Source organism: Oryctolagus cuniculus, chromosome 16 (genome assembly GCF_964237555.1).
Source record: "Oryctolagus cuniculus chromosome 16, mOryCun1.1, whole genome shotgun sequence".
In the NCBI taxonomy this organism is placed as follows: domain Eukaryota; kingdom Metazoa; phylum Chordata; class Mammalia; order Lagomorpha; family Leporidae; genus Oryctolagus; species Oryctolagus cuniculus.
The window spans coordinates 14,121,844-14,144,299 of NC_091447.1; the positions used below are offsets into that span (position 1 = coordinate 14,121,844).

The following is a 22,456-nucleotide window of genomic DNA, read 5'->3' on the forward strand; positions in this document are numbered from 1 at the left end:
TTGTTTTGATCAAGGCTCTAAGAACAAGGTGACCACTGAAGGGATTTTTTTTTCTCCAGATATAATGTTCACTCCTGTTCTAACTCAAAACAGAGACTCTGACCATGCACAGACCACGTGGGCTCCTCCAAAGTCTGTGAGCAGAAAAGGGGCCCCCCGACAGCGGAGGTGACCTCAGGCCAGCCGGCACCAAGAAGTGTCCAGCCGGGGGTGTGTGGTGTCCCTAGGCCCCTACTTGGAGTGTTGGAAACAGCCAGAGGCGTCAGCTTCCTAGCGCACACCCTGCAAGGCAGCAGATGACAGCTGAGTACTTGGTCCTTGCCCCTGACGTGGGAGACCGGGTTGACTCTGAGCTTCTGGCTTTGGCCTGACCCAGCCCCAGCTGCTGAGAACACTTGGGGAGTGACCAGTGGATGGGAGATTTTTTTTTAAGATTTATTTATTTGAAAGAATTGCAGAAAGTCAGATCTTCTATCTGCTGGTTGACTTCCCAAATGGCCACAACGGCCAGGGGTGGGCTGGTCTGAAGCCAGGAACCTCTTCCAAGTCTCCCATGTGGGTGCACAGGGGCCTAAGCACTGGGGCCATCTTGCACTGCTTTCCCAGGCCACAGCAGAGAGCTGGACTGGAAGAGCAGCCGAGACTTGAACCAGTGCCCATATGGGATGCTGGCGTTGTAGGCAGTGGCCTTAACCTGCTATGCCACAGTGCTGGCCCCTGATCTCCTCCTTAGAAATAATAAAGAAAGCTCACTACAGAGACCCTGCCACAACCCACGGAGAGGGGTGGAGAATAAGGAGTCCTTCTCCCAGTTCCCTCCCAGAGCTGGAGCTCAGGGCCTCCCATTGTCCAGCTCCTCCAGCATGGCTCCTGACTCATGGAAGGCCCTGCAGGGTCAGCCCCCGGGGACGGAGGGATTAGGAACGCAGGACGGGAGCAGCTGAGATCAGCGGTGCTCTTGGCTCTGCCCCCAGCAGCGGGCTTAGGGGCCACACCCTGTGCTCCTTCCCCATCTCTCCCGCTTGCACAGAAGTGCCACTTCCTGGAGGTCACTCACAGCACAAGAAAATGGTGCCCTTATCAGGACAAGCTCTCTGCATGGATGGCCCCGGGCGGCTTCATCCCGCCAGTGGGCGCTGTGACAAGACAAGGGGAGTGGCACGTCACCAAGGGTAGCGCCCCGGGGCTTGTCTTAGCTCAGGCTCCGTTCTGCCTCCCCGATTGATCTCAGTGGCTTCTCACCAGGAGGTTTTATTTCCCACTCAGTGTCCCCGGCCTTCACCGAGTGCTGTTCCATGTCGCCTTTGTCCCAAGCCCCAGACTGATGGCGACGCCTTGGCCTGAACGGCAGCCACCAGAACACTCCCTGGTGTCCTTGAACTTCTCGGCTCTATGCACCTGCAGGTCTCCTGATGCCAGGGCCACAGTGTCCCCACCAGGCTCGGCGCGTTTCTCGGTATTGGAGCGGTGGGGAAGAGGGGATTCCTGGTCCTATTCCAAGTGGGGAGAGGCCATGACAATGGCTGTGGGATCCCGAAATCTCAGGATGCAATGGCCAATGTGTCCTATCTGGGTTCTGCAGGAAGCCAGTGGCAGAGCGATGCAGGCTTCAGCGGGCTGCCTTCCAGCTCTCTCAGTGAGCAAATTCTGGGCTCTCAGCACCTGCTCCCCAAAACACAGGCCACCTGACCCACAAGCATCAAGGATCAAGCAATGAGGAGGCCCAAGGAGTGTCTTTACCATAGTCTTATATTTGGAAAAGCAGTTAAAAAAAAAAAAACACTTGAAAATACAGATAAGGTAACCGTTACTTGTATGTGTTCACCTTATATTGCTTGGCCATTTTTACATATTAAGTTATTGCTTGCTAGCTTCGATGAATACACAGCACGGTCCTATATACAGAGGCAGGAAGTGTGAAAGGTGGGGGGGGGGGGGGACACTGTTCATGGCAATGCTGGTAACTCCACAAAAGCTTCATATTCACCAGCTCTTTCGATGGTGGAAAACTACAAGCGTAGTCCCTGAGAAGTTAGGTAGACGCCCTGATCGGGGGTTTCTGTCTTCTAATCGTTAACGCAAGCTGACTGTGTCACAGCGGCCCTGGTGAACGAGACGGGAGAAGGCAAGGCTCCTCGCTTCAGGTCATGGATTTCATCCCAGTTTTTAATAACAGTGTAATACGAATACAATAAATAGGCTATGCAAATAAATATTACTCTGCTAGAAAACGTTTAGTATATACAGCTTTGCTTTACACAGTAGTACATTTTCATCATACTTTTTGGCAACGTTTAAAAGCCTTTCCCACCCCGCTACCAGTTTGAAGCAAGACTGGTGTGCTCACTAGTAAGCAGGCTGAAATTTTAAGGACATGTCTGTAAAACTTGACAAGAAATCCTGTGTGGCAGACTGTGTTTGAATGTTTCGCCCAGGTTCTCAGGAGCAGGGACTCCTTGTGCCGTTGAAGGAACACCTGTTTGGGATTTGTGGTCCACACGCCGGCTCCAACAGGACTGCAGGGCTGGGTTCGGGCAGCAGAGAAGGTCCAGCCCCAGGGACCAAGAGTCATCACCAGCTACCTCTTCTGTGCACCTGTTTCTCCCGCACTCCCAGGTGAGCGTGGACTGGCGTAGCATCCTCTCTCTACAGATTCGGAGGTGTGGCTGTTTTTTTAATGATTCCAAATTCAATGCATGTTCCACACTTACCCCCTGTGGTCTAGGAAAATGAACTTATTCTAAACATAATCAAAGATACTAAAAAAAAAAAAGTGAATGCTAGTCCTAATATTTATCCCTAAAACCACTTGGCAATTATACAGATCGTGTAACGACTGGATTCAAAACACAGTAGTCTGTGGAACACCTGCGAATGTGTATGGGGAACCTTAAAAACAGAAATTGGAAAGTTACAATTTTGCCTAGGGGAGCCTGAGGATGGTTGCCCAATGCCAACTTAGAAGCAGGGCTAGTTTGTGGATGAATACAAAGACCCTCGGGGCTGCCCATGGTTGTGCTGTCACAAGCATAGAGATGTAAAAACCTGAAGGAGAGCCAGAAAAGAGCTGAGTCATCCAGGCCACCTGCTGAGTCAGGACAAAACCTTCATGGAAGAGGCCCATACCGCAAACAGGGAGCCTGGGAGCTCTCCTCCCTGATGGCCTGCTCTCAGCTCGGCTTCCTTAGAGAGAGCTTCCTGGGGAGCATCACCTGCCCCCACCCCCTGAAATTTCTGAGAGCTGCTACTTGGGAGATAGTGGAGACAGTGGACACATTCCAGAAAAGATGCAGAGATTTCAGACATTCAGATGGCAGGCTAGGGGTGGGAGAGGCAGGGGAGAAGGCAATCTCAACAAAACGAAGTCCTCCCTTGGGCTTTGTCATCCTGCAGGCCCTATGACAGTGGCTGGAGGGGAAGCTGTACCAGGGCTACTTCCGCCCCAGCCCACGTCCACCCATGCCGTGCGGGATTGCTGAGATGCAGCAGGTGACAAGCGTTTTGACACGAAGTACGTGCAGCCTGCTCTGGCCAAGTTGCACGTCTGCCCTGTGTAGGCAGCAGGTGCCCTGCGGGAGCAGTTGCTCCCTGAGAACTCCACTTCTCCAGGTGGTTGGCTGTCTACCTGGAGCAGGGTAGGTCTAGTGCCGAGGAAGAGACAAACTCTAGAATGTTGAGGCGACACCAAAATGGCCTCAGCTGATGGACTGGTCCCTAGCATAGAGAAAGGACAAGAGCAGGTAGGCACAGGTCACCCTCACCAGCTACCAAGGGCAGGATGCAGGGAGTGCTGCAGCAGCCGGGGTAGGGGGTGTCTCCTCCCCCAGGTCTCCAGGGCTCTAATCTCCAGCAAGACCTGGTCCCTTCCTGTGGCAGGAAGCGGATCTGGGAGTGGCCAGTCCTCTGTCCTACAGGACTGAGTCTGATATGCTGGCCCACTCTGGGTCTCTCTGAACGTCCCACGGAAGATTTCCTCCAGGGGGCTCCTGCTGGCGCTATCTGAAGCCCCACGAGCGGCATGGCTACAAACGGCCTCAGAGGGCACAGGGCCCCCATCAGCCACGAAGCTGAACGAGGGGCTGGCGAGACCAGGAGCAAGCAGGTCTGTGTGGGCGGGTGGGCAGCCGAGAGAAGAATGGGGGCGTGGAGAGAAGGACGCTGAGGGTCCTAAGTGTGGACAATGATGGGATCGAATACCAGAGGCAGGGCCCTGGTACCTTGGCAAAGCGACACAGCTGTAGCTGGCACAGGTAGATTCCAACACCTGCACACACGGGCTTGCCTGCTCATTTGCAGGGTATGGGCAATTCTCCAACCCCTCCTCATCCTGTTTGCTACCAGAGTCCCCGCTTGAAACCAAGGGGTAGCAACAAAGACTTAAAGTATAGAAAATCTCTGTTGTGGCTGCGAGGCGGCCACAGGACTTGGGGGGTCTCTAATGTGAATCAGACACCACGATGCATCTGGGCACTTTATGTTTGCCAAAGACCAGCAACCCCTGCTGGCGTCTTACCTCCTCCTTGGACAGAGTGCTAAGTGCTCCCTACAGCCAATGGCCCTTCGCCCTGCTCCCTGCCAGCTAAGCTGATCACAAGCCATGCTGGGGGCAGGGAGCCTGCCCGAAGTGTGCAAACCGCTGGGCACCCTCAGGCTCAAGACTGCAGGCCTGACTCGGCCCAGCAGCAGCTGCCGCGTGCCCACAAGGGGTCAGGCTCTGTGCTTTTTCAAAACCGTGTTCCGCCTGATACAGAGAAGAGCCTGCTCCCTGGGGTCAAGAAAATCCCCAGGAACTCAACACTGAGTCCGTTTCTTAGCGATGACTATTTTTTTCCTTATTGGCAAAGCAACTTAGTCTGCTTTGCCTGGAGCTGCGAGTCAGTTGAACAGGAACTAAATGCACCTGCGAGCAGACGCTGCGATGTGATTGTGGATGCAAAGAGACGCATGCCTTGGCACTGCTCAGCGGCACGTCAGGGCATGGGTGCCAGCAGCCGGTCCGCACTCACCCCTAGAGACAAGCAGCTGTTGGTGCTGTCCTGGGTTCGGCTGGACAGAGCCCTCTCCTCCCTGGAGACCTAGAGACACCATCGCTGTCTTTAGGTGGCCGAGAGGAGGACTCTGAGAGTTTGTAAGCAGGAAGTTTGCAAGCCAGGCAAAGTGAGGGTGCTTGCTGCTGTACGTGGGCGGCCCAGAGATGCCGGGGTAGGGTACGTCGAGACGTGTTTTCCTGTCTTCAATCGAAAGCTGGACTCAATCAACAACGTGATCATAAGAAACCCAGATTTCTCCATTTCAAGACAGCTCCTGATGCTCCATCTGCCCTCCCACCCCAGGAGTGGCACGGAGCAGCTTCTCTTCGTGGTCACCCATGGCGCACGCTGGGGCTGGCTTTCCTGTGAGTGTCTCGTGGGGCACTGATAAAACTCAGCAACCTCGCGCCTCCCAGCAAAGCGGGTGCGGCCGTCCCGGCAAGAGGCTGGCGGCGCTCACAGCCGCGGCTCGATCCTGTGCGAGAGCTCAAACAGCGCCTGCTGGCTGTCAATGACGTACAGGTGGTGCACGTAGGACTTCAATTCCTGATGCTCTTTCGGAGACAGGTCGCCTCCTGTTTGTCAGAGGAGAGAAGAGGAGGAGCAGGAGGTGATCAGCGCCTTGGGAGCAGCAATGCCATCTCCAAACACCACAAATCCCCCAGTCAGGGCTCAGGGCAAACCCCAAGGGAGGCTGTCACGGGTCTGAGTCCCAGAGGTGCCTTGGTCCTAAGGTGGAAATGCTTTCCAACCCAGGCTAGATGTAAGCAGACTGGAGAGATCTTTTGCTGCTGTTCCTGACGTCACACACTGTCCACAAGCTGGGTTATGAGCCCTCCCCACAGGCGGGACACCGAGCACGGTCACAGCCAGCGAGTGGCACAGCCAGGGCTCAACATCAGGTCCCCATGGCTCTTGTGCCTGTGGTCTGAGTTCCCACACTGCGTGGCCATGTACAGCATTTGTCTGCACTGGCTCTTGTACCTCGGTCTTGACAGCTAGAAATCACCCACAGATCATCTATGTGGCCTATGAGCACAACAGGTCATCACTGTTGCTGTTACTATATTTTTGGTCAGTGCTTTAGTGCCCTTGTTTTGGAAAAAAAAGAGTCACGGGCCATTTGCATCAACAGATGCCATGAAACAGAACGCAAAGTACAGCAAACAGGCAGAGCAGGTTCTGAAAGTCCACTTCGAAGGACCCAGCCAGGGTTTCCCACTCGTGAACCCAGGGCAGGCAGAGGATCAAGGGGCCACAGTGGGCTTCCGTGCATGCCAGGCTAGCCCGTGCAAGCCCGTGGACCAAGGTCAAAACCAACAAAAACCCAAGGCAGCTGAGGCATGGAGCTACTGGCCAAACTGTGCATGGCGGGCCAACGCAGACGTGTGGTGCCATCAGCTCCTCTCACTCCGCGGGATGCGAGGCAGAGTGCAACACGGACACTCAGGCGGACAGCATCTTAGGGTAGTTTATTTTCCTCTTGCATTTTATTGTCACCTTTCTCCTGTTCTTTCTCTTTTTCTGACAACTGTGTTTTATGAGGAAATCGCTTAAGACCTGTATGTCACGGGTGGCTTCACTCCTTGGTTTTATGGAAATAAGACTTCCGGCTTTGAGCGGTAAAGGACCAGGAGTTACAAGGCTTTTTCATCTCCCCTCTCCCTGCTGCTTGGAAGTGACCAAAAAGCTGTTTTGTTTAGGCCATGTTTCTGAAATGCACAGAGGACCTGCTCCTGGTTTGGGAAACAGTGGTTTGGAAAACAAGACGCTACCAAAGATAATCTTGTTGTTACTTTGCAGGCCTCAAAATAACAGCCCAGTGAACAATGCCAACCACAGCCACTGACTTTATAATTTACATGGGACTTGATTAACATCAGTGTATTTTATCCCAAATGCTGACATTAACTTACTATGACCATATAAACTGTTAAAATGGATTCAGACAGGGACCAACATTGTGGCATACTAGATAAAGCCACCACCTGTGGGGCCAGCATCCCATAGGGGTGCTAGTTCAAGTCCCAGCTGCTCCACTTCCAATGCAGCTCCCTTGATAACGGTCTGGGAAAGCAGTGGAAGATGGCCCAAGTACTTGGGCCCCTGCCACCCACATGGGAGAACCATAGAGTGACTTGGTGACTGAGAGGTTGAGGAGAGCCACACCACGATAACCTTCCTTGCCCATTCTTGGAGCAGATGCAAACCGAAGCCCCTTAGTAGGGGACATCGATGTCGCACAGCTCGTTAGCTAACCAAACTGTAAATACTTGGGAAGCAGTCGGTGGAGGAAGAATGAAGCCATACTCCCAGCAACACCATGCTCACACGGGTACCAAACCTCCACGACAACGTCATTATCACGGTCTCTCTTACCCAGGCACTGCACTTGCATACCTAATGGAGAATTACATAAGCACATATCCAGTGGTATGAATGCACTTGAGTCTTATAAATAACCAGGCCCTGAATTTAAAATTCTCCCTTTCAGGGCTGGTGCTGTGGCACAGCAGGTTAAAGCCCTGGCCTGCAGCACCAGCATCCCATATGGGCACCGGTTCAAGTCCTAGCTGCTCTACTTCTGAGCCAGCTCCCTGCTAACGCGCCTGGGAAAGCAGCAGAGGATGGTACAAGTCCTTGGGACCCTGCACCCAAGAAGCAGCTCCTGGCTCCTGGCTTTGGATCAGCTCAGCTCTGGCCAGGGCTGGGGTGAGGAGCCTCAGACTGTCTCAAGTCCCTCTGGGCACCATCAAGTCACCAATACAGGGACAACCATCCACCTGATGCTGTCTTTAGCACCTCCCACGCAATGAGGAAACGGAGACAGGCATACAACATGCACCTGCTATACAGACGTGTTACACTTTACAAGCTGTTAAATCTGTCACCACCAAAGACTCGTACACGGCCACTCTAGCTACCAATGCACAGGGCACAGCTGATTTTGCTTACTCACCAAACTGGTTAGCCCTGCAGTGTCTCAGGGTCCGGACCGTGTCTGCGATCATATGCTGGAAGGCAGAACAGGAAACGGATCAGTGGCTGGGTCGGGAGGGGTTGCAGTGCTAACACGGCCTCCTGGGATGCATAAAGACTCTTAACAGCTCGTGGGCCGACAGAAGAGCTACACTGGAAGCTGGAAGGGATTCTGCCTGATGCCAATGAGCTTGGAGTACCAAAGAACGGTTAGTCCTTGTCTGTACAAAAACCGGGCTACACACTTTCCAGATGGGCTTTGGGAAAATGCGTTAAAACAGAGCAGCCCTCCTGCCCAAGTCTTCCGGTGCTCATTAGCTTTTCCCTTTAGGTCATTGTCACCTGTCGTCCACGAAGCCTTCCTGAGCCCTCCCTCCTGGCCCGGCAGGCTCTCTGCATTGTCTACAGACTTGAGCCCTGGTCACTGCTGGAGTGCTCCCTTCTCTTCCTCCTGACCAGAAAGTACCAGGGGCTGTGCATGCTCTGCGCCTCCCCTGCGTCACACACACAGCCTCCCGTGTGCAGAACAAAGGAAGGGTCCTCATGGCCTCGATGACACCAGACCCTTGTGAAAGACAGACACTGTCCAACACATCCTGGCAGAGACTGTTTTCTGCTCATAACTTACATTCCCTCCTATCGTCTTCAGTGTGTGCACTGGTTTCTTTCTTTAAAGTCCTCGTGAGGGGTGTGCATTTGGCTTGGTGTTAAGATGTCCACACCCCATGCTGGAGTACCTGGGTTCCACATCTGTCTCCAGCTCCCCATGCCAGCAGCTGTTCAAGCATGCTCTGGGAGGCAGGGGCCATGGCTCAAGTAATTGGGTCCGTGCCACCCACATGGGCATTCTGGATTAAGTTCCTGGCTTCCAGCTTTGGCATCAGCCCAGTTTGGGCTGTTGTGGGAATTTGGGGAGTGGCCAGCACTTCCCCTCCTCAAAAGAAAAAAAAAAAAAAGCAAAAATCAAAAATGAAAACTCATCATTAAAGTCCTCACTACCTCCATGCAAAAGTCTTTTTAGATTTGCAGCTGCTTTTATAAAGATCCCAAGAGCACACACATGCTTATCTGCAACAGTCCTCTGGCCGTGCGGGCCACTGCTAGTGTTCTGTAATGAGAAGACGCAGCATTTTAGAAGAGACTGTTCTGCACTCTAACTCCTTCACACCGTTGCTGGAATAATTTCTGAATTCTGTGCTCCTCGTGCCCTCGCTCACTCGAGGATCTACAATAACTCCCTACTTTGTTGCATATCAAAATCCCAATATTCAAGAATCAACATCATCTGTTTGCCGGTCCTCCAAACTTGGCCCCCTGGGGTCACCGTCCTTGGTGTCCTGCCCACACGGGCCGAACACAGGGGCTCACCCACGGATAGCAATTTCGGCAGGACTGCTGAAAGACTAATAACATTAACACCAAAAAATGCCTGAAGGAAAATCCATCAGAGCCACAGGGACATGATTCGAATGTGACCTACTGATTAAATTGTTCCTGCGACTGTATTTCTAATGGACTTCCACTCAATAGTGGAAAATTAAATAGGACAGTGATTACAGCAGCGGCTCAAGCTGCGTTTTTGCGAAGGAAACGAGATTTGACTCATGTCTGTGAATGTATTGTTACGTTTCCTTCCCTAAATTTTTACCGCCGTTCCCAGGAGAGCGATCTCGGTTGTTCTAAGCGGTGGCGTCAGTCACGTTGATTTCTATCGTGTGTGTGCCGTTTGCATAGCTCATGTAAGCCCCCCACGGGCTGGGGCATTGAAATCCAAGCCCTGATTCTCACCGTTAGCCTTTGTGGAGGGAAATAAAGGGGAACACGGGTGCTCTCACCCTGGAGGAATGGAAAGAGAAAAGGGGGAAGCCCTTTGTTCCTTTGTGAACAGTCTGCAAGGGAAACAGCCGAGAGTTGCTGAGGCAGCAAAGGGGACCAGAGAGGTCTTGTTAGAGCCACGAGCTCCTGTGTCTGCCTGAGGTCTGATTTAATGTGCTGGCCTGTGTCAGCGGCGGAGACATAATACACTGAATTATCTGCGAGCTGGCTTAAGTTAACGGCCATCACGAGGAACTGGCTTCTCACAAGCTAATTCACTTAGGCTCTATTGGGCGTGACGGTGAAAGATGATCCTGTTTTAGCTTAGGAGAAACCCCGTCCTCTGCAATGATACATTCCTTGAAAACACTGTCTCTGCATCCAACTGTCACACAGGGCTAGGAATAAAACTCATCTGTGTGCTTCCAGGCAAACATCACCCCGTCTCCTCCATGTACCGAGGGCCAGCACAAGGCGTGCTGGGGGACCTCAGTCCCAGCTCCCGTGAGGCCCAGGAGCCCACTGATCATCTTGGAAAACAATGTGCCGCCAACCCCGATGGCTTCGTGGGCCAGCAACGGGCCGGCTCTGTGCAGGCAGTTGTACCTGTCTCCCCCTTTTCTTTTAAAACAAGTTCTGCTAAAGGCTACAAAACAGAGTATTACAAGGGGGCTTTAAAAAGTATGCGGGGAAAAAAATGAACTTAAGAGAAGTTTATTTTTGAAAGCCATGGAGTTTTTATAAGATACACATTTTCCATGAACTTTCTGATGTGCCCTCATGTTTATGTCACATGATTTTCTTACATTTTCTTAAGGAATTAAGGGTACAATTATTTCTTCTAATTGCAGGGGTGTTATTTAGATCTGGATTCAGTCATCAGGGTGACTTAGCACAAGGAAGGTGGCATTGAAGGATTTCTGCTGATGGCTGGAGATGGATGCTGGCCAGAAGGAGGAGGCCCAGGGAGTCCCCAGCGATGCTGGCCAGAAGGAAGAGGCACGGGGAGACCCCAGAGATGCTGGTCAGAAGGAGGAGGCCTGGGGAGTCCCCAGAGATGCTGGTCAGAAGGAGGGAGCCCAGGAAGGCTGCTGGCCTCTTCCAAGGGTCTTTCCCAGCTGTGCTTTTGGTGACACGAGCAACTTCATCAAATCATTGGGTCAATTCAGGGCAAAGGTCAACGGCCAGTCTACTCCTAACAGCAGGCAACAGTGGTTTACAAAGAGCACAGGTGTCCACCCGGGCCCCTCCAGGTTAGCTGGAGGAAAAGACAAGACTAGACCTCTACAGAAATTCCACCTGGTGTGACCAACCTCACCCAAGAGCTTTGGACACGCTCACTTGGTGTGTAACCAAAAGTGCCAGGAGGTGACATAAATGCTGACCAACGGCTCTGCGTTCCTGCGACTGTTTCTTCAGTCTCCAACGCGGGAGCTGAGCCTGCTGCGAGAAGGAACTCCTAGCGCCTGCAGCTTTCGGCTGGGTCCACGGTGAGCTCCGAGGCGCACACGGCCACACGCAGGTGCAGCGATCAACACTCAATCCAACAGCCCGCGGCCACGTTCTGACGGCAGCCTCTCAAACAACTGAGCTCGGAGTCCAGGATGCTCAGTGCAGAGAGACCTGGTGAGCTACGCACATGTCCACTTCCAACACCACAGGCCAGAATGGTCGCCTTCGGGGTGGTGCAGAGGGAGCTGGGGGACCCTGCCATGTGCTTAGGAGGCAAAGGTCAGACGCCAGGCCTCACCTGGTCTCATCAGGCTGCATGGCCTGCAGCCTCTGCTTCAACCCAGCTGATGCAGACTCACAGGAAACCGGCTCCTCAACGAGCCCACTCAGACCCACTGCCATCGCTGAAAAGGTTACCCCGCAGCCAGGCTCTGGGGGCAAGGTTGACCAGTCTCCTCTTTAACCCTGGCGGGCAGTGTAATCCAGGACACTGCAGCTCACCTGTCAGGACAACCTGTTCCCCCAGTGGTCAAGTGGGGCTTCTATTTTACAGTCGCCCAGTTCTAGGGATGCCCACCTCTGCTCAGGGCCGGGACACAAAGCCACAGGAGCCATAGGACAAAGCACAGGGCACTGTCCTGCAGATACCTGGGGGAGAGGCATTCCAGGGACCGTTCCTACTCACGAGCGGGGTGGCTGATGGTAAGGGGGTGCCCTTCCTTCCCGTGCAGCCCCTCCAAACGCCAGCCTCCTCTCAAGCATGCGGTACTGGCAGATGCCTGCCCAGGATGAGTTTCTCCTTCCCTGCCTTGGAAGCCCTGGGAGCTGAGACACAGAGAGGGGCCGGGATGGCAGTGAAGCCCCGTCTTAGGCCTCCCGACAGGCACTGTGGTTTTGTTTCGGCTCAATGGAAGCCCAACTGCTGATGCTGATGCAGTGAGGCTCTGTTCTTAACAACAAAGGGCGCCCTTTCACATCTGGGTCTCGAAACCTTGCCAGGACGGCTATTTTTCATTGCTGCACACTGAACCGACAACGCACATCCCAGAGCACAGGTGGCCCTGGAAATCCCCCTGCATCCCGGGGAGAAAAGCACTTGGCCCAGGTGTTTCCTGGAGTCAAGGGGACAGGCGTTCCTCTCCTATGCAGTGGGAAGAAGGGCACACAAGGAAAGCTACGTACCAGCTTCTCAAAATTGACGAGATTATCCAAGAACGTCTTATTTCCTTCATGAATAAAGGTGACATCTGAGAATGAAGAACACAAAGATGGACACCGTTAGGAATGGCTCAGGAGGCGGGGGCTGGTGAGGTCTACCTGCAAAGCAATGTTCGCATTTTTATTAAACATTCTAGAACATTCCACGCACTTGGCAAGATCACTTGAAATTGAGTCTGGAGAGTGATCAACATGTAGGTGCACAGTGTGTGTGTATTAAGAAGCACCTCACTTCACCAAATGTCCATATTTTGCACTCACAAGGAATCCATCTTCAGCCTGTGTAATGTAGGTGCTGTGGTTTGCATGGGGCTTGTGTTCCAAGGGCTGCTGTTCTGGAAGCTTGGTTCCTGGTATGGCACTGTTAAGTGGTGATGGCACTTGTAACAGGTGGGGCCTAGTGAGACTCACTTAGGTCACTGGGGTCATGCCCTTGGAAGGGAATACTACAGTTCTTATAGGATCCCACTTAGTTCATGCAAAAAGGGTTGCTATTAAAATACATCAAGACTGGTGTCTCCTTGCACGTTGGCTGCCTGTCTTGTCATGTGATTGCCCTGGCAGGTGCTCCCACCTTTGAGAAGCCGCCTGCACGAGGCCCTCACCGGTCACTGAGCCAGTGGGGCAGCTGGGTCTCGGACTTCCTGCCCCCAAGGCAGCTGAAAGAGGCAGGAAAACCTTTCCCCTTTATAAGTTCCTGAGCCTCAGTTACTGTTAAACCAGTGGGAAAAACATACTGCTACAATAAGCTAACAGTACTCTGGCCCAGTGAGTTTTTGGTTCAGAATGCTGAGCAGAAGTGCACACAAACGATAGGATTTTAACACTGACGTGTGCTTTCGAAAAAGTATCTTGGACGAAGTACATGGGGCCTGTTTCCCCTGAAACAATTAAGACTTAAGATTTTGACGTTTACATTTTTGGTTCCCAAAGCCAGTGCCTGATTGTGTATGAGGAGTGAGTAAGAAAAGGGGCCGGTTAAAGGATGGCAAGGTTGCCGGCCTCATGTGATTGGGTAGGAAAAACCATCACTGATGAAGGCGAGAAATGGGGTCGGGGTGCAGGACTGGAATTTGAGATGTCTGCATCCCATATCTAAGCGCTGGCTCGGGTCCCAGCTGCCCTGCTTCCAGTCCAGCTTCCTACTGCACACCCTGGGAGACAGCGGGTGATGAAGCAAGTACTAGGGTCCTGCCTTCCATGAGGGAGATCCAGATGGAGGTTCTGGCTCCTGGCTTCGGCCTAACCAGCCCTGGCTGTTGCAGGCATTTGGGGGAATGGACCAGTGGATGGAAGCTCTCTCTCTCCCTCCCCCTGCACTCCATCACTCTTTCAGGTAGAAGAAAATAAATAAATGAATATCAAAAACAAAAAGACCATTTGGAACACCTGCCTCCCATACTGGAGTGTGTGGGTTGGAGTCCCAGCTCTGCTTCTGCTCCAGCTCCCTGCTAATGCGCCTGGGAGGCAGCAGGTGATGGCCCAAGTGCTTGGGTTCCTGCCACCACGTGGGAGACCCCAGCGGAGTTTCAGGCTCCTGGCTTTGGCCTAGCTCAGCCCTGGCCCCTGTGGTCATCTGGGGAGTGAACCAGAGAATGGAGGATCTCTCTTTCTCTCCCCGCACCCTGCTTTTCAAAAAAAAAAAAAAAAAAAAAAAAAAAGCTCATGGGCAATGTGTATTATGGAAAAAAAGTAGGCAAAGATTTCAAAAATTTTTAAACCAAAATAAACATAGGTATCTTTAATTCTATGGGATATGGTAAGTGGTCTTGTACGGCTGCTGCAATTTAAAGAGAACATTCAGGTTACATCAAAAACAGAGCACCAAATAAAAATGATTTTTAAAAATCTTGCTAAAATAACCTGATAGATAGGGGGCCAGTGTTATTGTGCAGTGGGTAAAGCCACCACCTATGATGCCAGCATCCCAAGTGGGCATTGGTTCAAGTCCCTGCTGCTCCACTTCTGATCCAACTCTCTGCTATGGCCTGGAAAAGCAGTGGAAGACGGCCCAAGTCCTTGAGTCCCTGCACCTGTGTGGGAGACCTGGAAGAAGCACCTGGCTCCTGGTTTCTGTCTGGCCGAGGCCTGGCAGTTGCAGCCATCTGGGGAGTGAACCAACAGATGGAAAATTTTTCTGCTTCCCCCTCTCTGCCTTTCAAATAAATAAATCTTTTTAAAAAGCCTGCTAGAGGCCGGCGCCGCAGCTCACTAGGCTAATCCTCCACCTAGCGGCACCGGCACACTGGGTTCTAGTCCCGGTCGGGGCGCCAGATTCTGTCCCGATTGCCCCTCTTCCAGGCCAGCTCTCTGCTGTGGCCAGGGAGTGCAGTGGAGGATGGCCCAAGTGCTTGGGCCCTGCACCCCATGGGAGACCAGGAAAAGCACCTGGCTCCTGGCTCCTGCCATCGGATCAGCGCGGTGCGCCGGCCGCAGTGCACCGGCTGCGGCGGCCATTGGAGGGTGAACCAACGGCAAAGGAAGACCTTTCTCTCTGTCTCTCTCTCTCTCTCACTGTCCACTCTGCCTGTCCAAAAAAAAAAAAAAAAAAAAGCCTTCTAGAAAAAAGGGGGTGCTTTAAAACTCTTAGAAAAAGAATGTATTTATAGCCAATCAAGATTTTTATTCTGCTTGTCCCTGTGGGGGCAGTTATGAGACAGGTGCTCCTGAAATTGGCTCAGAGTGCCCGGGGCCTGGGGCTTTGACAGCCCACCAGGGGGCAACTCAAGCCACAAGTCCATCCCAGGGAGCGGCCAGGACACAGTTTCCAGCACCGGCCTTTTTCTCCCTTTCCTTTTAACCGCTGTCCTAGTAGGAAAACGATGCACCATGGAGCACGCGGGTCTTCTGACAAATTATCTGCTCGTTTCATTATCTCTTGCAATTTTGCTTCCAGAAAACAACTGCAAGCTTTCTTCCTGTGACACCGCGTTTAGAGAGGAGTGATTGACACAGTAAGTGTCCCCCTTCTGTGAACGGTAAAGGCAACAGGGCGCAGGCTCTGCCTGCACGCCACCTGGCCTCAAAGCCTGCATTCTGCCTTGGTGGGAATTCCAGATGACAAGCGCCCTTCCGGAGTGGCCTGGTCCATTCCCGCAGTGTCGCAAGGTTCACCCGTCCCCACTCACCTCATCTTGAAAGGGCCTGGACTTCTCTCACCACTGGTTACAGTCCACCTGCTGATGAGTGCCCTACCAGCTGCCTCGGCAGCTTTACCTCTTAATGCACTCATCTTCATTTATCTTGAAAGGCAGACAGACACGGAGGGGGATCTCCCATCCGCTTGGTTCATTCCCCAAATGCCTGCGTCAGCCAGAGCTGAGCCAGACCATAGCTGGGAGCCTGGAACTCCAACGCAGCTCATGTGAAGAGCCATGAGGTACAGTGCATAAGCCGGAAGCTACGGGAAGTGGAGGAGCCAACACTAAACCCAGGCCCTGCAGTATGGGATGTGGCCATTCAGAGCAGCAATGCACGCCTTGCCTCTGGCACCTTGTACAGTGATGTCTTCCTAAGGCCACTTGTGTGGCCCCTGCTGCCTTCAGTCACCCCCCCCCCCCGCCAACGCGAACTCACTGAGGCCAGCAGGCAGGGAAGCTGCCGAGGGGGCTCGCGGGCAGGGAGCAGCATTTTTATTATGACCACAAGGGCAAAGGACTAAGTGAGTACTTATTTAAACCCAAGGCAGCTTCTAGTGGGACAAGGCTAAGTGGCCAATGTGGTTCTTTGGGAATGAGCAAAAAGTCTCTGCAATAGAAAAAAAGGGGCATTTGTTTTGCTGCCAACAAAGAGGGCTAAAGTCGGCGGAGCAGAAAATTGCATCCAAGCTAAGATGCGCGCCTGAGACACTCAGCCGCAGTGAATATTTCGGGGGGAAAACCACGAATGTACGGCAGGAAGCTCTGCTCACGCCTAATTAAGCTAAAGGGGCACTGTCAACCAATTCCTCATTAAGGTATTTATTGCTTCTAAATTTTTTCCTCCTAAAATCAATTCCTCTCCCCCATCTGTCCTCATTTTCCACCGTCCCTGTCTGCGTCTAAATGATTCTAAGTGTTATTTCCCACCTGTCACCCTCTACACTCCAGCTGAGGGCATTTTACTTTGCAAATAAAGAGAAAAATCTGAATAAACTGAGCTTCAAAGCAAATGAATTCCAAGGATTGAACAGACTTTAAATCATTATTCGGGCATTGCAACCTCTCCCGACGTCCTCCACTCGTGGTTAACAGAGCCTTTTCAGTTCCAATGAAGCGTCCTATGCATCTCTCAGTTGTTCTTAATAATACTATATAGTATATACAGTGTATGCTATATTATATAATATACTATATTATAACATAATATATAACACATAACATACTATATTATAATAATAAATATATACTATATATTATATATATATTATAGTATATGCTATATATAGTATATAGATACTACGTATAGTATACTATACAATATATATACCATATACTACACTACTATATATAGTATACATGTAGTATAAATACCATATACTATGATGCTATATATAGTATACTATATAGTCTACATACTGTATACTATAATGCTATATAGAGAATACCATACAGTATATACACTGTAAACTATAATACTCTATATTTAATAACACTGCATTCCTGTTTCATGGGGACACCTGCATCATCTCAGATGAAGCTAACAGAGCCGCTGCAGGGACACAGGCATCTCACAGTTCTCCGAGCTCTGGCTGCTCTGCAGAGCAGCTGTGGTGGGAACGCCGGCTTTGTAGCCATGGCGGGTGGCAGGGGGTGAGGGTGGCCAATGCAGTGCAGTGCCCACATCACTCATTTCCAGAACTGTGTTTCTGGGACCGGTCGTGGAGCCTCGCCCAGCAGAAGGCAATGGCCCTGAAGGGCGGGGGCCTGATGAAGGAATAATCCCATGAAACCCCTTGAAGTCATCAAAATATGACCCAGTAAGACAGCCAGACCCCCTTGCCCGGGAAAACACACAGGTGAAGATATACGCTGCACGCCAGAGTTTAGAACAGTGGCCTTTCATCCATCCCCTCTGAAAGACAATCACTGAGCCGACGAGTTGCGTGATGATTACCATCTGGGTTCTTTATGCCAACCTTATTCTTGGTTGACTTCAGTGGACAGCAGCCAACACAGGAACCAGCACAGCACTTAGAAGCAGAGTAGGGGCCAGCACTGTGGTGCAGTGGGTTAAAGCTTACCCAGCTTGAATTGCCAGCATCCCATATGGGCACCGGTTTGCATCCTGGCTGCTCCACTTCCAATCCAGCTCTCTGCTAAGGCTTGGGAAAGCAGTGGAAGATGGCCCAAATCTTTGAGCCCCTGCACCCACGTGGGAGACCCAGAAGCTCCTGGCTTCAGATCAGCTCAGCTCCAGCTATTGCGATCATTTGGGAATGAACCAGCAGATGGAAGTCCTTTCTCTCTCTCTGGCTCTACCTCGCTCTGCAACTCTGCCTTTCAAATAAATAAAATAAATCTTTTTTTTAAAAAGTGGAGTAAAACCAGAATGCAAAAGTTTCCAGAGTTGAGTTTTCTGAGTTAAAAATATTTTGAAGTCTGCTCAACAATGAAGTACTTGAAAAAGTAGCACCACCAAATACAGGCAGGTCTCGCGGCCAACACGATTGGAAAGAAAGAAACAGGGTGTCTTCTTTTGTCTGTTCTTTTGTTTTTGCCCTCTAAACACAGAGAAATGTCTGGAAGCTGGAATCACACAGCACCAAAGACAGACAAACATTACCTTTAAGCAACAAGGGCATGAACGGGATCTTGGGTGGCTTCATCTTTTTGAATGCGTCTCTGTAGGCTTTGTGATTCAGGGAAGGGTCCTGTGGAAGCAAGCAGATCGCAGAGAGAAAGGGGCACTCAGTGGTGAGCCACAGAACCGCTGCTAAGTCCGCCTGTGCTGTATGCTGGAATGTGACTTAGACAGAGAGACGGAAGGAGGCAGCCCCACGTCTCCTGGGAGAATAAGCTCAGGAAATTTGGGCGGGGAACGTGAATGAACTGCCAGCTACTGGTTTGCAGCGACAGGAAACCGGAGGGGACCCCTCCATTGCCTGGTTACTTTCCCTGAAGAGCGATTCCTCCGCAGGCTCTATCATGAGGTACGCCCAGCGCCTTCTGCAAGGTGCCTGGTGAAGCCCGACTGCCCTCCCAGTGCGCTGACAAGGCGCAGGACACCGAGCACGCTGCTGCTGAATGAAACTCTGGGTTCTGTACAGACCCCTCAAGGCTGCTACTCTGTACAGACCCCTCAAGGCTGCTGAGAGAAGTGTGCAGCACCAGGACACCAGGTGCACCCTGACCGCAGGCTTATTAACATACAGGCTTAGAAGGGAGCTGGCCTTAAACTCTGCCTTCTGAACTCCACCCAGGGGACGGCTCTCACATCTGCTGCGCATGGGGCGAGCAGGCAGCACCCCCCGCTGGCTTCTCCGCGCCACAAGACACGAAGTTAACTTTTCTCTGCAGCAGCAGGCTGGTCTGAGCTCGCTAACGCCGGGGCGTGGGCACAGAGAGAAATCTAGAAAGAACCTCTACTTAAGAGGAAGTAGCCTTTGGCTCGACTACTTACAGTTAAACTCTCCAGTTCAGAAAACAGTTTCTTAAACTTCCCAGGGATTTTCTAAAAAGCAAACACATACAAAAAAAAAAAAAAAAAAAAAAAAGGCACATGAGTCAGCTATTTTGAAAGGCACCAAGGGGGGTTTTCTTTACGTCCTGCGTCCTGTTCGCCTGTGTTCCTTTTTTGAATGTAAAGTTCTCCCACCTCTGCCCTGATTGCTTCTCATTATGCAATTTTCACCCCCCCCCCCGCCCCCACTGCTGCTACAAACCCTTTAAAACACAGGGGTCTGGCTGGTACAGGTTGCACATGCAGGTGACTATTTAATGAAAGCTGAGCTGGCCACCCCCTCTCTGACCTTCCTCGTCTCGCTGGGTGGAGATCAGCACCCTGGCTGACAGCTTAGACAGACACGTTGCAGTGTGTTTCCCAGCACAGGGCTCCCCAGTGAGGGGCCAAGAAGCCCTAAGCGGGGAGGCCTGGACTTCCACGGGCCCAATTGCTCCACTGCGAAGCTCACCACATCAACACGTGGCGTGAGACGTAGCAGAGGGCGGTGGGGGATGAATACGAGTTCAGCCCCCGACTTAGCGCTCTGTTGTGCTTCCGAGTTTGGGCTGTGACCCTGTTTCTAGCTCGCCGGCTCCCGGTCAGTGTCCATGCTCTGGGACTTGTTTGTTCTGCAGTGGAGGAAATGGACAGGGCTCCACAAGACGCACAGACGCCAGGGCCGGGGCTCAGTGAGTTCCAGCTGCGACACTAACGCCAGTGTTCAAGGGGGGACGTTTACGGGAATGTCTGCTTCCAAAACGAGGCAAAGCAACACGATGGAGAGATGGAGACGATGATCGTCCTGTCTGGGCACCTGAGAGGTGCACTTAGTTTATGACGGCAAACAGGTAGTTAAATGTGTTTGGAGGGGATGGTGCTGTGGCATAGCGGGTAAAGCCGCCGCCTGCAGTACCAGCATCCCATATGGGCTCTGGTTCGAGTCCCGGCTGTTCCACTGCTGATCCAGCTCTCTGCAGTGGCCTGGGAAAGTAGTGGAAGGTGGCCCAAGTCCTTGGGTCCCTTCACCTGTGTGGGAGACCGGGAAGAAACTCTGGCTTCTGGCTCAGGCCGTTGCGGCCAATTGGGGGATGAACCAGTGGATGCAAGACTTCTTTCTCTCTGCCTCTCTTTCTTTCTTTGTGTAACTCTGACTTTCAAATAAACAAATAAATCTTTAAAAAAAAAACCTGCTTGGAAACTCCTACCCCTGCCCCAACACTGGAGAGCGGAGGACAAACTAAATAAAGCACAGGCTGTAGACACTTGCAGCTGATTCCAGTACTTCTGAGCTGGGGCTTAGTCTGCGGGACAAACCACACGCGTGCTCTGGTGGCACCTCAAGCCCAACGTGTCCAGAGTCACACTGATGTGCACTGGAAGTCGGCCACGGAGCAAGCCTGCTTCCAAAATGAGGTAAAGCAACACAGTGGAGACGGACGACGGCTTTTGGAAAGCAAAGCTTCACAGGACACAGCCATGCTTGTTTCCTTGCACACAGCCTGCCACTGCTCGTGCCCTACAAGGGGAGAGCCCACACGGCGTGCCCAGCCGGAGAGCACTCCCTCTCAGGGCTGACCCTGGCTGTCTAAAGGGCCAGCATCCCAGATGGGCTCTGGTCCGAGTCCCAGCTGCTCCACTTCTGAACCAGCTCCCTGCTGATGCACCTGGGAAAGCAGCAGAAGATGGCCCAAGTGCTTGGGCTGCTGCACCCACATGAAGCTCTTGGGACTTGGATGATGTGGCCCTTTGAGCAGCGAACCGGTGGGTGGAAGATCTTTCTCTCTGTCTCTGTCTATCCTTCTCTAACTACTTTTCAAATAAATAAATACATATATCTCTTTTTAAAAAACAGTACTCACTCTCAAACAATTGGGGACCTCTGATCTAGTGTCTCAAACCTACCCCTTCCCCCCTGACCAAGCTGGGACAGTGCGAGCCCCTTCATTTGCCCAGACACCACCCTGCGCCTGTACGGCAGCCAGGCGGGGTGCAGATCCAACAGCAGCTGCTGGAGTTTAGTGGAATTATTGCTCCTCCCGATTTTTGCAAATCAAAGTGTCTTTCAAGGTTTCATTCAAATGCCACTCCGCACAGGCCCTGGCAAGCCATTTGTCTTCCTCCTGCCTGATCAGCTGTGGCATCGACTCTTCCCTTGTCTACCCCAGAGTCCAGCTGGACGGGGCCTCTGTATCCTTTTCACCCGGAAGCCCCCTCCACCTAAAGGGGCGGGGCCGGGATTTGGGAGGCCTGAAGTCCAGCACACTGGGGGGTTGGGGGCGGGGGGGGGGATGTCCCTTTTCAAGACAAAGCCTACATAATTATTTTACTTTCGCAAATTCTACAAAGACTGTAGCCTGCCTCTGACATCACAAACGGCTCAAGCAAATCCACTTCCGAGCGCACACAACCATCCCCACGCCGCAGGCCCGGACCGCACTGTCCGCCTCTGAGCCCCTAAGTCCATCCCCACGCCGCGGGACGGAACTACACTGTCCGCCTCAGAGCGCGCAAGTCCATCTCCGCGACTGGGGACTGGACCACACTGTCTGCCTCGGAGCGCGCACGTTTATCCCTGGGAACTACACAGTCCCACGCTCCACCTTTTATCACCTGCATCCCTTTGGTGCAAATTGGAGAACCACTTAAGGACCGTCTGGTCCGAGCAGGGCTGGACTCACTGAGACCATTTCAATCAATTCAGCACACATGCAGGCATCCCCTGCAGCCCCCGATCCCTTTGCCCCTCGGCCTCCCCACCACCACCTGCCCGTGGCTCACCTCCCAGGTCTGTGCCAGGCGGCTGACGGACGCTGTGTTGAGACCCATCACGATGGCGAAGAAGGAGTTGAGGTTCCGCTGGGCCTTGCAGCTGCAGAGTCAGAGAGCAGAATCAGAATCAGAGTGCTGTGAAGAAGCCTCCTCGGGCCGGAGGATCGCCAAGGGCAGGCTGAGGCCGCCCAGGGCCGCCCTCCCCTGTTCCCCAGGAGTCGCGACGCCTGGCACCCTGCTTGGTGCAAAGCTATCCTGCAAGCACTTACACCTTCAAGGGAGGCTCTTTCAAACTCACGGCTCTTCACCCGCACATCGCTCATTTCAACAGCCCCCGGGGCCCGGCTTCCATCAACGTGCTGCTTTTTAGTTATTTTGAAATTTTTTGTAGCTTTTGTGTATTTTACTTTTTTAAAGGTTTATTTTATTGATTTGAAAAAGAGTTAGAGAGAGAGAGATCTTCCATCCATTGATTCGCACCCCAAATGGCCACGGCAGGGCCAGGACAAGGCCAGGAGCTTCATTTGGGAGCTTCCTCCCCAGAGGGCTGC

General features: G+C 52.3%; 1 protein-coding gene across 1 annotated transcript in view; it reads right to left on the bottom strand.

The window, feature by feature from the left end:
• Positions 1-1,731: 1,731 nt before the first annotated feature.
• Positions 1,732-22,456, bottom strand: part of RAPGEF5 (Rap guanine nucleotide exchange factor 5) — a 245,354-nt gene continuing 224,629 nt past the window's right edge. The window contains exons 21-26 of the mRNA XM_051852807.2: positions 21,915-22,005; positions 19,095-19,145; positions 18,258-18,345; positions 12,459-12,523; positions 7,990-8,044; positions 1,732-5,605 (exon numbers count right to left, since the gene is read on the bottom strand). Of these exons, the coding sequence (XP_051708767.1) occupies positions 5,487-5,605; positions 7,990-8,044; positions 12,459-12,523; positions 18,258-18,345; positions 19,095-19,145; positions 21,915-22,005 (469 nt within the window). The 3' untranslated portion in view covers positions 1,732-5,486. The remainder of the gene's footprint in view (positions 5,606-7,989; positions 8,045-12,458; positions 12,524-18,257; positions 18,346-19,094; positions 19,146-21,914; positions 22,006-22,456) is intronic.